This window comes from Leuresthes tenuis, unplaced genomic scaffold (assembly GCF_036924035.1).
Source record: "Leuresthes tenuis unplaced genomic scaffold, fLeuTen1.0.hap1 SCAF_17, whole genome shotgun sequence".
Lineage (NCBI taxonomy): Eukaryota > Metazoa > Chordata > Actinopteri > Atheriniformes > Atherinopsidae > Leuresthes > Leuresthes tenuis.
In genome coordinates, this window is record NW_027325371.1 from 17,213,000 (window position 1) to 17,228,328 (window position 15,329).

A 15,329-nucleotide genomic window follows, 5' to 3' on the forward strand; every position below is an offset into this window, starting at 1 on the left:
AGAACGATTTTGAACATAAACGTGGAAAGATAAGAAATCTTTTCCACAGAAGAGCAGAAGGCAAGAAGGCAAGCGGGCACAGATTAGTAATCACATTTACATTTATTGAGATCTTGTTCCAATGGGTGAAGGGCAGCACTCTGTAGCCTGAAACCAACTGGCACACTCAGTGCAGTTTTCGCTCAGTCCACTGGGTGTTGATAGCAGACAAAGGTTTCAGTTTGACATGTGATACATGAATCTTTCAGATGATATTTTACAGATGACTGGAGCTGCCACTGATGTTGCAACACGAGTCAAAATAAATAGCACGTTTTCATTTGATTACTTCAAAACAATTAAAGCAAAAGAGCATGTAAAAAGAAACTGGACATTTAAGAATTGGTCAAATGTAACAATGAAAGCGGGAAAATTAACTTGTTGTTTATCCAAGCTCTTGAATTCCCTTTGCTCTTTAAAAGCAAAAGGAAATAATACTTTACCCAAAATGAGAAAAAACATGAAATACAGTTTTGGCTTCAACAACTTGGGATTATTCGTTGGTATGGTCCTGTGTTTATGGTCCAATAAGTCGTCTCTTAAGAAGGATTGCCGTCGTGGTTTGGTTCAACCTAATATCGTCAGAATTTGGGATATGTTTAGGTCTGACTGGAAAGCATTATGAGGCATTTTCATCAGTTTAAGAGATTTACAGCTACCTTTGACCTGTTAAATTTGAAATTTTATGAAACATGAAAACTTTAGAGATGACTCCTTAACATGACAATTTAACCAAACTCAATCCATAGACATCACAATCTTGGCCTCGAGTGTTATTCTATTTGTCTTCGGGTATCAACTTGAGATAGCTGAGCATAATTCCTTCTTCCGATTTCTGTCATAAGCCAACTGTCGTCAGCATTTCCAAAATGCAAGCTGAACATCTGCTTCACAAAGTTTTTTCAGGTCATATCAGCTGTAAAGTTAACATCCCGCTGCTCTCCCAGTGTCTTCTGCCCCCAAAAGCCAATAAGACTGTTGTTAGAAATGATTTAGGGAAATGTGATACAATACCACGTTTATCCTTTTTAAAGCGGAGCTTATGGGAATAGCGTTAGCAGGAATGCTCCAGCAATGAACCTTCAGTAGCCTGGCCAGAGAAGAGAAATATGACAGGACTTAATTACTGAATGCGTCTCCATTCAGGTGATGCTAAAATACAACTAACACAGTGGTTTTTAAACAATAAATAGCTTTTTGTCATAGCAATAATAGCAAAGAAAGGTTCATTCTCATTTCAAGTTTGCAATGTTTCTGTTTTTCATTTAAAATCCCAAGTTTCGCAGCACATCATTGGTTCCATTTTTATTATTAAAACACAAGTCAGTAATAAAAGAATACAAAAAAAGGGTAAAATCCTACACATTATATTCTATTATTTCACTACAATTCCTGTATGTTAAGTTTAACACAGATTTTTTTATTTTTCTTATTTTATTTCATCTATATACTTCTACTATGGGAGTCTACGGTGAACCATACATACACAGCAAATATGTACAAAATAAACAATGCAAAGTTGCATTAATAAGAATGGATACTTTGGCAAATCCAGGAGCTATGTCCAAGTCAGACAAATCTCCACACATGTCTTTTTGACAAAACATTCCTCTGAAAATTAATGCAACAGGTAGGCAACAATGAGACAAGAAAAGAGTTTATGAAAGGAAGATGATTGAAGGCACATGATGTTCTCACTAAACACTGCGAGGAGCCTCAGGAGCGAGCGCTGAACAGTAACTGAGAGATGAATACAGCTGCATGTGGTGTGCATTTGCTACATGTGAATGAAGTTATCCACCACAGCTGGCAAAAGCAACCTGACACTTTTCAGTCGAGGCTTTGTTGGTGCATTTTTCACCTAAAATGTTTCCAGAAACTTAAAAGCAGAAATATAAGAGCCCATGGTGGGTTTGGTCCTCATGCACATTTGCCATGTTTAGTGAGAACAATGTGCCCTCAGGAAGAGAGAAAGAGAGAGGGGGGGGGCACATCACAAATGAATTCCAATGTGTTTGCTGGATATGTTATTGGGAATTGTCCAATCCTAAACCTGTGAAATGAAATGATCTCTGTGTTTGCAGTGGTTTTCCTTCATTTCAATACTAAAGAAAATCTCAGGGTGAAAGAGAGAACGTGTGTATGCATATTTGTATGCACATGTGTCCAAGTTACTATCCAAACGTTTGAAGATCCTGCATTTTAAAGGCTATCGCATCTATTTGCGTTTCCGGAGCACCAGGTACATGAGGCCACTGATGAGCGTCATGGGGAAGCTGACCCATGCTAGGACATAAGAGGAGCCGTAGGAGCCTTGTTGGAGACTGGTCACATGAAAGCTCTTATTCTCAGCCGTGTAGATGGAGGCCGCAATCATCACGCATAGAGCTGGAAGGAGGATAGATAAGGAGAGGCATGGAAGTGACACATTACACAGATTGTGAATGACATTACATAAATATTCATTTCAGCTAGTTGTCATCTCCAGTCTGTTGCAGGCACCCATAAGTTTCTTAGTAACTGGAATTATTGCTCTTAGTTAAAATACTGGATACTAAATAGAGACAATGAGCTACAAGCTATACTATCTTCCCTTAAATATGAGGCAAAAACTCATCGTGGTCAACGATCATTAAAAGGCAAAGTATACTAACTAATACAGAAAAATCCCCCAAAACGCTGCTGTGACGAACATATTTTTCTGTTTCTGTTGTCGGGCAGTGAAACATGTCTGGGACTGTGACTGAAAAGCAGCCACTGAAACAACATGTTAACTGGCAGTCACAATTTCGAGCATTCCGAAGCCGTTGTTCCGCTCTGATGAACTCCTGATTCTAGAATTGCAGCATTATCTCTCCAAACCACCATCCAAACCAGTTAAGGACAAGACCTGTGCCTTGATTTCAGCTCCATCTACATGAAAAACGATCTCCCAGAGAGAAAGTTAGAAGTGCCAGCATGACTCCAGAGTTTTCTCACACAGTGTGATGACCCACTGCAATGCTGCACATGTCCGGGCAGTTTACAGGCACTTTGTGCTTTTGACCAAACACATAAGAGACACGTAGAAAGGTCTTCCTGCAATGCAGAGGAGACCTTGCTTTTGTGGGTCAGTAAATTGCCAAACTGACGACACTGATGGTGTCAGTCTCCATGTTTTACGCTGCAACATCCTAAATTGTGAATTTGTTTTTCACTGCACGAGAAAATGGACGTGATGTGAGAGCATGTGGAAAGTGTGAACTGTGGACTCTCACGCTCACAGCATGAGAGTCAGCACATTCAAAGGTAGATGTTCTTTTCTTAGCAGTCGAATTCATGACATAACTAGTCACTTTCTTGTGACATTTGTCTTATAACTTAATTATTTACTTGTGAAAAGTAACATTTTCCCCACACTGGTTGCAATTAAGTGAATATGACAAATCCAAAAAGCTGCACTGGATAATTAAATGTTTGTTTTACATACATGCCAACAGCTGGATGATAGCTGTGAAAATGAATCGCTCTCCCTGCTTGATCCTGAAGAGCTGAAGGATGAAGACCAATAAGCTGACAGTACATAAAATGGCAGACAGGATCATGGTCGCCTGGACTGCTTGCAGATAAGCTGGGGAGAGAAAAGACAGGAAGTTTGCACACGAACATAAATCACACATGTAATGGAAGCACAGAGTCACACCCAGTCTCACCTGCAACGGCAGTGTGGCTGTTTTCCACGGGGTAGCAGGTGGAGTTACAGGAGTACCACAAGTCAGAGTAAATGACTTCACGTCCGGATGTCGACACAACCCACCATGCCTTTGGGAGGGCAGGACACATTGGCAGGATAAATTTACAACCTGATTTGCCTCGCTCTGTTTCAAAGGGATGTTCATTCTTGCTGTGTACTTACATTGTGAATGGTTGCAACGTAGAGCAGGATGGCGGCAGCCAGGTGGAAGAAGATGATGAAAGCTAGGATGATCAACATGGCTCGCCTTAACTCTGGCTCACTTTGGTCACAGCAGTTACAAGCTGTTTCAGCGGCTGGTTGGTTCTCCTGCTGGCTGATAGCTTATTTGCAGATGTATGATATTGTTTTGGGTGGGACTGCTTCTGAGTGTTTATGCTAGTCGTCAGACGGGCAGGGTTGCAGGCTGCTAGTCGAGATGGGATCAAGGTCTCTCACATGAAAGGAATCTGTTGGTAACAGCATATTTGTAATATCCTTATAAGACACACAAGCATGCATGAAAGAATAATTGTTTTGACATCAGGTAATATTAAGCACAAAGGCAGATATACCTTCACTGCACGCCGCAAAGGTTTATATACATGAGCGTATACTGACAGCTCAAAAGAAACTGCAGAAACTGTAGTTTTGATTCAACTTTAAACTAACTGGGAGGTAAAGAAAACAACATAAAGGCAATTCAAGCAGAGTGTATATACACTTAAAGCTACTGGAACATCTGGAGCCAATTACCAAAATGCAGCATTTCCAAACAACAGGAAAAAAAATGCACAGTTAATGAAACAGAGAAATACTTGTCGCCTCCAAGTCTCCCCTCAAATTACAGCAAATGTGCGTGTTGCGTCTGTATGCGAGCCAAAGTGTGTGTGCGTGTGTGTATGTATGTACACATTTACATTATGTGGGAGTGCAGTGTTTACTCTGCAAAAATCGAAGGCCTAAATCCAGAAGAGGAATCTTTGAATGCACAACTTGTGCTATTGTTGAGTCTTGCCCTGGACCGCAGTACAAAATGTAATAAAAGCAAAACCTCTTATAATAATACATCTACGTGACATCCTTGTGTGCGTGTGCAGCACATGGAAGAAGAACACACATGGTGCTAGTTCAAATGCCAGCTTATCCATTTGTTTTCTGTGGTGTGACCTTCAAATCTGTATCATCATACCACAAGCGAAATGTTCAACAGTTTATGCAAACATAAAACACTGTTGACAGTCATAACAGATGTGTGCGTGAGCCTCTGCTAAAGAGATGATTCTCTGTTTAGACATGAATTTAGTTAACCTCGCTGTTCACCTCAGCATTTAAAGTACCGTAGCCTCCATCACTCTAAAATGGAAGCAGCTTGGAACCATCAATATATTTCCAAAATCTTGCTGGCCAGCCAGCCAACCTGGGTGATCAGGGACAAAGGGTCTCAGTCAGATGGGTAACCAACAAGCCAATGGTAACTCCACCAGTCAGGCCCAGTAATGTGGATAGAAGTCACTCCTCACGAAAAGGCACCTAAATGTGTCTTAGACGACAATTTTACAATCTGATTGAATCAAGATTGACCTCGTTAGACACAATTCCCAACGATGTGTGAAAAACACGCATGGAGCATTTGCTCCTTGACACTATTCCCACGGTCAAATAAGGTGATGGCAGCATCATTCTGTGGGGACATTTTGTGGACTTGGGGAAACTCATTGGGGATAGAGAAAAAAGATGGGCGCAGAAAAACAAAAAAGGCATTTGTGAGTGTAAACCCTCTCTAGATCCCTAGCTGGGTCATAGGTTTACATTTCCACAAAACAATGGCCAGAAGCATACTGCCAAGAAAACACAGGATGGGTCTCAGGAAAACTCCCCAGACAGTGGCCAGCATTTTATGTAATGGAATTGTCTGAGTTGTTTTTCCATCATCTTTTCAGACAACAAATTGTGTTAAAGGAAAGATTCAAATAAAATGCAGCTCCAGCAGAAATAGATTCCAGCTTACATAGCAAGAAAACCATGTTGTTTGTTAAGCCAACATACGGTTTTGCTCAGACTGTCTAACGCTCTCTGAGCTTCCCTCAGCTAATCCTAACCCAATTACCAACAAAATACCCTAAAATCGACAATTCACCTTTTCAAGAGAACTCTTTTACAGCTGGAAAGCCAGCAGAATAAAGGCTGCATCTCTAAACCAGCCACGAGTACCGTCTCTCCTGGATGTACAGTGTCAGACATTAGTCTCAGCAGACAGTGGGGATGATGCATATAAAACTACACATATAGCTTACACATGATTTTGACTTCAGGAGGAGCTCCCATTCGCACTTTAGAAGTGGAGGAGGCAGACACACACACACACACACACACAGCCAGACAGCAGAGGAATTAGCCTTGTGTGCCAAAATGGAGTCACAGTAAAAACAGCTTCTACCCGCCAACAGGAAGCTGGCCACCGTTTTAGTGTGCGAGCATGTGGCTGTGGGATGTGCCAGAGGATAGATCCTCCCTGTCTGAGGTGGGGGAAGGGGGGACAAGTGGGAAATAGCGAAAAAAAAGGAAGTGGGGAAACATCAGAAGTTTATGTATAGGGGTTCGGTTTCAAACAACATTGCAAATAGTAACGGCATTTCCAGCCACGGGGTCTTAATAATACCAAAAGGAATTAAAGACAACACTAACATAAAGCCAAACCCACTGTTACACTTCTGTAAAAAATAAAAAAATGAATGAAATCGCACATGTGGGGGTGAAACTGTTGATGTGAAAGTCAGAAGTATAAGATTGTTTTGTAAAGGATGCATGTGAACATAGTGTACAAGTGAGAGGTCACGCTGGGCGGATTTAGAAGACACAAGCTTATTTTTAAGCCTGGCAACAACTTTAGAGAGGTCTGGTTTTTGCATCATCAGACCTCAACATAGTCCCTGACGATCATTAAGAACATTTTATAAAAATGATGTGTCTAGGATTGAAACTTAACTTTTAACCTTATGATAGTGAGGAGGGAAAGGAAAACGGGCAGGACAAAGGAAAGACCAACAACTTAATATCATCTGCAGAGCACCTCTTAGGCAACTGAGTCTAATCTGACCTGCGGGAGCATTCTTTGGAGCAGCAAATAATCTCCCAGACATGTACACACATACACATATACACACAGAGACACACAGCTGGATCTTCCACTGTTTGCAGCTGCTGTCTCATCTCAGTAAGGGAAAAAAAAAGAGGGAGAAAAGGAAGGAGGAGCGAGGGAAGAGGGAGGAGATAGTGAGGTGAAGGGAGGGAGCCCCATTGGAGTAAAATGGAGGGAAGAGAGAAAAACAAAAACATGAGTGTAAATGCACACACACACATGACTGTGGTCTACCATGCAACTAAAGAAAGAAAAAGACTCAGAGATTATCACAGTTCATATGATTAAAGGCAATTTAAACAGAATTAATAGCAGACATGAAAGCACTGGCAAATGACAAGGTAGCGTTATGTAAATCATATGGATGCGTCTCCATGTGTGTGTGTGTGTGTTTGCATTGCACAAACTGACTGCCCTGACTTTAATTATCGTAGAATTTAAAGCCTGGTACGAATAAGAATAAACAATCCCGCTCTTCTATCACCTCTTACTTTCAAGTGTCCCAGTGATTCCTATCAACATGTTAGTTACCTTGGTTTTACTGAGCAAACATAGCATGGTGATCCTTTAAAAATGAAATATGTAACTCATTTTGCAGAGAACAACCCAAACATTACATTATTACCACAGAAACCTGCTCACAATTGCAAAACACAACACAAATGTGGCGGCCTGTATTACCATGGAAGGCCGTTGCCTTGCAGAGGTTAAATTTGAGAGCTCTGACACCAGGCAACACACACACACACACACACACACACACAAACAAGCACTTAATTTTATGCATGCTGAATATATCATTCCTCCTACTATGGTATGAATAACATTGATTTTTTTTACAGATTTTCAGACCTTATCTATCATAGTGGACACATTATATACAACATGTCAGTCAGAGTGGGAATCAGCTGCAGTCTTCAGTGAACCCATTAATGAAGTTATCTGGACTAAGATGCTTTCATGCCAAGCCAAAAACAAAACAGTGACATTTACTGCTGTCAGAGATAGAAGAAAATTAAAAAAAACTATAGAGGTTGTAAAAAACAGGTTTTTAGAGACTAATATTTTTCTCTGTAAGGCTTGTGTTTTCAGAGCTATTCAAAGTGGGTTTGTATCTGGTTTCAGTGGCTTCAGATTTATGAGACCCACTCTGCACATAAAAAATGACCACGGAAAGTCTGCAGTTGGGGGAAAAAAAAGGAAACATACAAAAAAATGAAGCCGTGCTTTATAATGCAAGTCACTTGACTGTAAGCACACTATCCTATGGTTTGTTTGTGAGACAGTATCCTTTGTGTTTGACTTTTGGAAACTCTAGCACAGTGCTGGAACCAAAAATTGACAGAAAACTCCAGCAGCCTTCCCCGACACATACAGTACTGACATACGCCGACAAACAGGCCCAAATGCAGCCATTCCTCCCCTCCACTCAGGCTTATAATAGGAGGCTGGGGGGCCTCGGTGTTTGAGTGCGAGTGTGCGTGTGTGTGTGCATGTGTGGACTGATTCCCTTGCCTGGTGGAAAATGCTGACTTTTAATGTCCTTTTTTTTACTCTTTCATAAAACACAAAGCCACAGACTTAACTGGGCCTCTGAATCTCACTCCCCCATCTCTCTCACTGTCCCACTCTCTCTGCCTCGGTGTGTCTCTTTCACTCTGTCTTCAGCCACGGAAAATTTAATTAAGACAGAGAAACATCAAAAAATACCTCTAGTGGAGTCCTCTGGCCACTGAACAACCTTGAGTATGTGTCCAGGGTCACAACAAAGAGATGTGTAGTTGTCCAATGTCTGTTTTGCATATTTATCCTTATAACAGTTTTTGATTTTAATATGTTAGGGCAATCAGTTTAAATCCAAAGACACAGTGACTCGCCCTGTGACTCCATGTTGCACCGGTATTTAACCACAGTAGCTCACACTGGACAGCTGTTATAGCTTGTTAGTAGGTGGGTGGTATTTAGTTGGTGGCAATTTGCAATTTGTGCCACTAGATGTCTCTTTGAGACCTGTTAGCGAAAGCAAGATTCTAAAAATTCTGAAAAGATTATTCTAAAAAATCTAACAAAAGAAAATACTTGAGGGTGTAGGCAGTTGAGGACTGTACACACATGCGCAGGCTCAGAAGATTCGATGTGGTCTGTTGGTTTCCTTGACCATAGAACCTTTCTCATTAATTAGCATTAGGATTCCAGTTAACTGAATTATCAAAACTGTTTGTTTTATATTGAAAGAGCCATAAGATTACTTCTGTGATGTGCTATTAAAATAAATGTAATTTAGTTGTACCGTCTTCCGCTGTGGATGGGATAAAATTAGTGTTACCAACAAACTGTTGTGTAGGGATCAAGATAAAATCTTATTCACTCAGGCGGTTATTTTAAACTTTTGAAAACATGACCTGCTTGGGTCAGCTTTTGGGTATATTATGGTGACACTGCACCATATAAACAAGTTTAATTAATATGAACTTACAGATGTGGTTGTCCAGAGCTGCAGCCCCGTAGCAAGCAGGCTTTGTTTTTGCTTCACTGTACTTACTTCTCACTACCTTCCTAGACCAACTATGCTGGATGGGTGCATATTCTGCACAATGTGACAGAGAGTGCGTACTGGGCTGGTCATTTCTGTCAATGACTGGTAGCTCTGTTGAGCTGTAGAAAATGAAGGCAACAAATTGTCTCCTGTTGCTCGAGCAGCAGGTGAGCAGCTGGGATAGGCTCCAGCTCACCCTGAACTGGATTAAGCGAGTATTGAAAATGGATGAATGGTTGATAGTGTACCAGAAAATAACTCCAAAAGATCAAAATACCTCAAACAAATGGGACATAATGAATAAGAATTATCTTAAGGCACATTGTTGGTGTGTTCAAATAAGTGATTAAGTGTCATGGAAGTGAAAAATAGGGGAGTCAAACACTGATGCCGCTCAAAGAGACGAAAGGCACACTGCAGTACTCAAACACTTCAATTTATACAGTTAAGAGAAACCCCTGAGCTGGAGTAAAGCAACTAAATGCCATCTAAGGAAAGAAAAGAATAGCATAAGACCTGTAGTTGGGGTCAGAAGGAGTATCTCTTCTAATGTGTATAAATCCCCCTTATGTGAAAGCAGGTAAAAGGGAACTCTCCCCTGCTACTGAAAAATGAATTTCCGGCCGTGAGTCGTGTGTTTCTATGGCTTATTTTGAGAGAAAACACAAAAGGCACATCTTCCCTTGACCGAGGCCAGTGACCAAATAAAGGTTTGTTTTGGAAGTGCACACAAAACACACACACACACGTGGTTTGATTTTGGAATGTACGAGGAGTCATATAAATGGCCTCCAGTGCAGCTGTGGGATTATAGATAGAGAAAAAAAAGATGTATATATTCCTTGACACTTCTCCATTTGGATTTATGGAACATTGCACGGACAAGAGCTGGCTGCCTGCCCCCTCAAAAAAATATCCAGCAGTCCTGTTGAGTACAAAGAAAAAATGGGTAATAGATGCAAAGATTACTCCACAACCTGCTCAATTTAACAACTATCTGGGCAAACATTTAGTGGTTTGTTCTGAGGGTGTGACCAGAGGATGAGCTGCCTTTCTGGAATAAATGTTGAGGCTGGTCAACATGTCCGAATTCAATGATTCATTCAAACAGAGCCAAGTCATAGGTTCTGTCTGAATTTAGAGGATATACTCATTAACTGTAGACTGTAGTCTACTGTGGTCAGGAGGCTCAGTCTGAATCATTCGAATCAAGCTTTTTGGTGTTGCTTTGTTTATCCGTACATTCAGGTCATTTTAAAGTCACAAAGCCAAAGACGACTCACTTTAAAGGGAGTTCTTCTCTCCAACAGAAGGGAGTGCTTCTGAGTAGCCTTAAAAACATTGCAGTTTAGGATTTTCTTCTGCAACGTGTCTGCATCATAATGGAATATATTTGTATAATGCCGGGCAAGGACTCCGTTTGTCACATCTGGTTTATGCTCGCCATTCTCCCCAGTCAGTGCGGTTACATGCGTGCCATCGGATTGGATTAATGGCTAAATTACAATAAGATTGAGTGTCATTTTGACCGACTATTTTCTCAGTAAGGACACCTCCTGTTTCTTAAGGAAACTGCGTGGAGTTAGGAGCACCTAAAGAGCTATGAAAGAGGTTATGGAGCTGTGTTGATGCCACAATTTGACCAATGCGGTAAAAGAATAAGCAGCGCCACTGCTGGATTGGATAGAAGAGTAGGAGGAACACTCCACAGTGATTGGTTCTTTGTGTAAGGGTAGGTGGGGTCAAACATTAATGTTCATAAAATCTATTCAGTTCAGTTTATTTACATATTATCAGTTCACAATGAAAGCCACCTGAAATCTCTTCAAAGAGAAAAGTAAAGTAATTTAGTACTACGCCAGTTAGCTCTGTTCAATTCAATCAAAGTATAACTGAAACCAGCTCATTATAATCCAATTCATTAACTAAGGGAATCAACAGATTGCGCTGCATGGGGCAGCCGGCGACAGTGGAGTGGAAAAAACATTTTCCAACAGGAAGAGACCTGCAGCAGAACCAGAAGGGCAGCCATCTGCATCAACCAATGAGCAGCTGCCCTCATGCTGTCTACCAAGAGGGTCTACCCATGTTACCTGCTGACGCCGCACATGATGTCATCAGCTCAGTTGTTGCCAAGCTACAAACACAACACCCTGATGCATTCATGGCAGTCTATTGAAAATGAACCATGCCTCTCTACTATACTTTTTATATATTTATCCTGATTAATTTACACTGCAACAACATGATTTACCTTTTAGGAATAACAAAGCAATTCAGTTATTCAATGTGAAATCCCTGCAAATAAGACTGGGAAAGGTAATTCAGCATGATGTAGGCGTTGATCTCTAATTAACAGTTGCTGTCTGTTAATTACTTTCATCCACAGGAGTAACAAACAAACCTAAATTGGACACCGACTTTTTTTCTTGCTATTTACAACAGAAGCCTAAAAATATGTGTATGTGTGCATCTACTTCACAAATCAATAATGGGCTTCTTGAGCTACTGAAATATTTTTGTTTAGTGGAGTTTTGTTCAGCACCAGAACAGATAAAACCAGGCATTAAGGGCAACACTGGTGCAAAAGAATGCAAGATACTGCACACAATTGTTTTCCTGCTGCGTTTAAAGACTTCCCTCTGACACAAGAATTCATTCAGGTTGGACACTAACATAGCTTTTATGTGAGTGTGTGTGTGTCTGTTTTCTCATAAATTCCCGATATGACAGTGCTGAGTAATGACTTCCACATGGCATTGGGAGGTTGGGCAGCAACTGACAGAGAGGTGAAAAGAAGATCTCCACACATCTCCGTCCCCGCCGATCAAATATCACACAACTCTTTTGTCTGGGAAATTCTATCGAATTACCACTGGAACTCTGCCTTTGTGTTATAAAACATGACAGCAAGAAATAATTGATAATAGGAGTCATTCCGAGCAAATTATTCCATTTGATAGCTATTTCCAGGATCATACTTTGGTTACAATACATTAACAAGTAAAACATTCTGAACCCCCAAAGAGCTTGACTTTCATAGAATTCAAACATACCCTCTATTGATCCACAGTCACAGTCATGAAACTGTTTTCATGCATTTGTTTCTTTAGTTATTTATTCGTCCTTATTTTCCTTTGGACATTGGTTGCTTTTTCACTCACTTTAAATCAAGTCCTAACAGTCAACTTAGGAAAGAGCCAATAAAAAAAAAAAATCTTTAACCACTTTGTTTTTAGTATTCTGCCATAAATGTACATAATTGCATCAATCAAAAATGTTAAAAATAAGAAAAACAAAAAACTTTGGTTCGTCCATCTACTACTCACTGGAGCCTCATCAGAAATGGTCTCCATGGAAGAATGGCTGTCAAGAAGCCATTTTTAAGGAAGGGAAACAGCTGAGGTGTGCCAAATGACACAAGAAGTGGACTGAAAATCAGTGGCAACAGATCTTATGGTGTGATGAATCCTCCCCAGAGCCTGGACCTCAACATTATTCAAGCAGGGTGGGATCATCCTGACAGAGAACGGAACAAAAGGCAGCCAACATCCAAAGAAGAGCTTTGGGATGTCCTTCAAGAAGCCTGGAGAACTATTCCTGGAGACTGCTTAAAGAAATTACAGGGGGTTACACCAAACATTGACTTTCAAGCTTGTTAGAATTGTACACACACTGTTTTTGCCTTATAAACTGTATTTCCATGTTTCTTCATTTCGTTTTCCCCTGCAGCACATAGAAAAAAATAGGGGTAGCTAAAGACAATTCCACAGTACTGTACATGTTGCATGATATTAATGAGATTTTGAGAGTGGTATTTCTTTTTTATCTCACCTTTTTGTTCATTATGTGCAATTCTTCATGACTGCATGCTGACCAACAAGGTCTGAATTAGCTTTCAACAGACTTTTGTGTATCTATAACCAAAACTCCCATGAAATCACAGCTTTGGATGGCTGTGGCTCCGTTCTCCATTAAACTCAAGGAGTGTGCACCTGTGGCTCAAGGTGAAAAATCTCTTCCAACACTGTGCAGCTGGAGGAACACACTGTTGGTTTTAGCCGCACGAGGGCGCACCAAACGAAGGGCCGTTGCAACGGCGATAACTGCCACATCAAAAATGAAAAAGGTCAAAAGATTAACCATACCAAGGAATCCACATATGGAGCTTTTTTTTAATCATAATAGGACTCTGTAATATATTATGTCTAATATTTGCTTCAACTCAAACAATCAAATATTTCAGTTTATTTACCCCCCGCCCAAAAAAAAAAAAAATTTGAAAAAAACAATAAAGTCACTGATTCAGACAAGTACTCAATAATTTAATTTAAAAAGCCCTTTATTAGCAGCTTAGTAACGCCAGCGCCTAATGGGAAATACAGCAGAAAGCGTCAACTGGACGTGCGCGTATTCCCTGCGTCCATTGAGGAAAATACATTTTTCTTCCATCGCGACGCACCGAACATTCATTCGCTGGACGCAGGCAAACAGGCTGCATTTCACTCCTCTCACACAAAAAAAACACACACTGGTGGCTGACAACGCCCCTTTCATTTCCATCGCCTGAACCTGGAGCCTGAGTTACGATCTGTGTAAAAATATCTGCGGGCGAAAGCACGACAGTAAGGGATTCTTAAAACTGGTCGCTGACGAATCAAGTCAGATGAACCCATCCCCATTCCCAGCAGCTATTACACAAGTATCCTGACAGAGCGCAACTTGAAGTAAAGTATTAGGTGTAAAGTTATCTCCCACAGCAGAAAAAAAATAATAAACATTTAAAAAATGTATGTTTATGTGAATGGGTCGGGAACCCCCCATAGAAAGTCTCATGCAGCATTTCAATCCCAAAGCAAAAATAAAAACTTAGAACTCACTTACCGGGGAAGGGGGCAAACTTGTAAGGAGTTCCGGGTGTGAAAAGGAGAAATTGGAGGATAAAAAATGGATAAATCTCACAAGAAAACAGTCTTCAAACGTTACACACTCTGGGTGTCTTACTTAGAGAAAAAAAAAGCCACAGCTACGCACGCTCTCTCTGGTCCGGCTGTCGGGAGCGCGTGTGGGAGGGCTCGAGACCTGGAGCTGGGTGTGGTTTGGGAATGAGTGTGCGTGGAGGTGCAAGGGCTGGTAATGTGTGCGCGGGTTTTGCTCACGTTGTGGGGACCTAAACTTGACACAATGACATTGTGAGGACATGTCCTCCACATGGGGACAGAAACAAGTCCCCTTTATATGGCAAAGACATAGTTTGAGGATAGGAGAAGGACAGGGTTTGGCTGGTTGTAGTGATGGATACACAGAGCTGACTTGACCTCTGAGGAAATTAATGCAAGTTTGTTATCGGTGAGAGGAACTAAAGGAATTGGCGGGGAAAGAGTACCCATAAAAACAGTCATTAGAGGAGTCAGAGGGGAAGTTTGAAAGTTTGTGTTTCCTCACAGTGGAGTAAATGAGAGAAAGAATAACAAGCGGGACCGGTCAGGCGGAGAAGGAGCTGAAAGGAAATTGAAGAGATGAAAGGGGATGAAGTACAGGAGGAAATTTGAAAAGAGGAAAGGAGCTGAAGGGAGGGAAATGGCCGAGCAATGGTTTTGTGCAAGTTGTGTACATAATCTTCTATATTCCCTTATTGCCCACTCCTTCTTTAAACATTTGGTTTAAGAGGCAGTGTTTGTGTAGCTTCTCTGTTTGCATTTTAAAGATTATTCTTATTCACCTTGTCATTGCTGTGGTGTTTGAACTGCACACAGTGTTTGGTTTGTACAGATATGCTGGGTCTTTTCTCTGTTGGCTTGCTGCTCTTTTTTATTCAAAGTTTTTCTTTTCAGTTCCCGCCGCAGAAACACAACCCATCACTCCTCAGACGAGATATGGTTCACTTACTTACAGAGTGC

General features: G+C 40.9%; 1 protein-coding gene across 1 annotated transcript; it reads right to left on the bottom strand.

Annotated features, from left to right (window-relative positions):
• Window positions 1-83: 83 nt before the first annotated feature.
• emp2 (epithelial membrane protein 2) lies at window positions 84-14,479 on the bottom strand. Its single transcript, XM_072368158.1, has 5 exons — window positions 14,314-14,479; window positions 3,935-4,221; window positions 3,732-3,840; window positions 3,509-3,649; window positions 84-2,427 (listed from the first exon to the last, which is right to left on the bottom strand). The coding sequence occupies exons 2-5, from the start codon at window positions 4,010-4,012 to the stop codon at window positions 2,258-2,260; spliced, it is 498 nt and encodes a 165-aa protein (XP_072224259.1). The 5' UTR covers window positions 4,013-4,221; window positions 14,314-14,479; the 3' UTR covers window positions 84-2,257.
• Between the last annotated feature and the right edge of the window lie 850 nt (window positions 14,480-15,329).

What these genes read in the sequence shown, in the direction of transcription:
- emp2 (XM_072368158.1), bottom strand. Translation starts at nt 4,012, where the DNA reads ATGTTGATCATCCTAGCTTTCATCATCTTCTTCCACCTGGCTGCCGCC. An exon ending in ACGTTGCAACCATTCACAAT is followed by an intron (nt 3,841 to 3,934) that starts GTAAGTACACAG and finishes GCCCTCCCAAAG; the next exon opens with GCATGGTGGGTTGTGTCGAC. An exon ending in CAGCCACACTGCCGTTGCAG is followed by an intron (nt 3,650 to 3,731) that starts GTGAGACTGGGT and finishes TTCTCTCCCCAG; the next exon opens with CTTATCTGCAAGCAGTCCAG.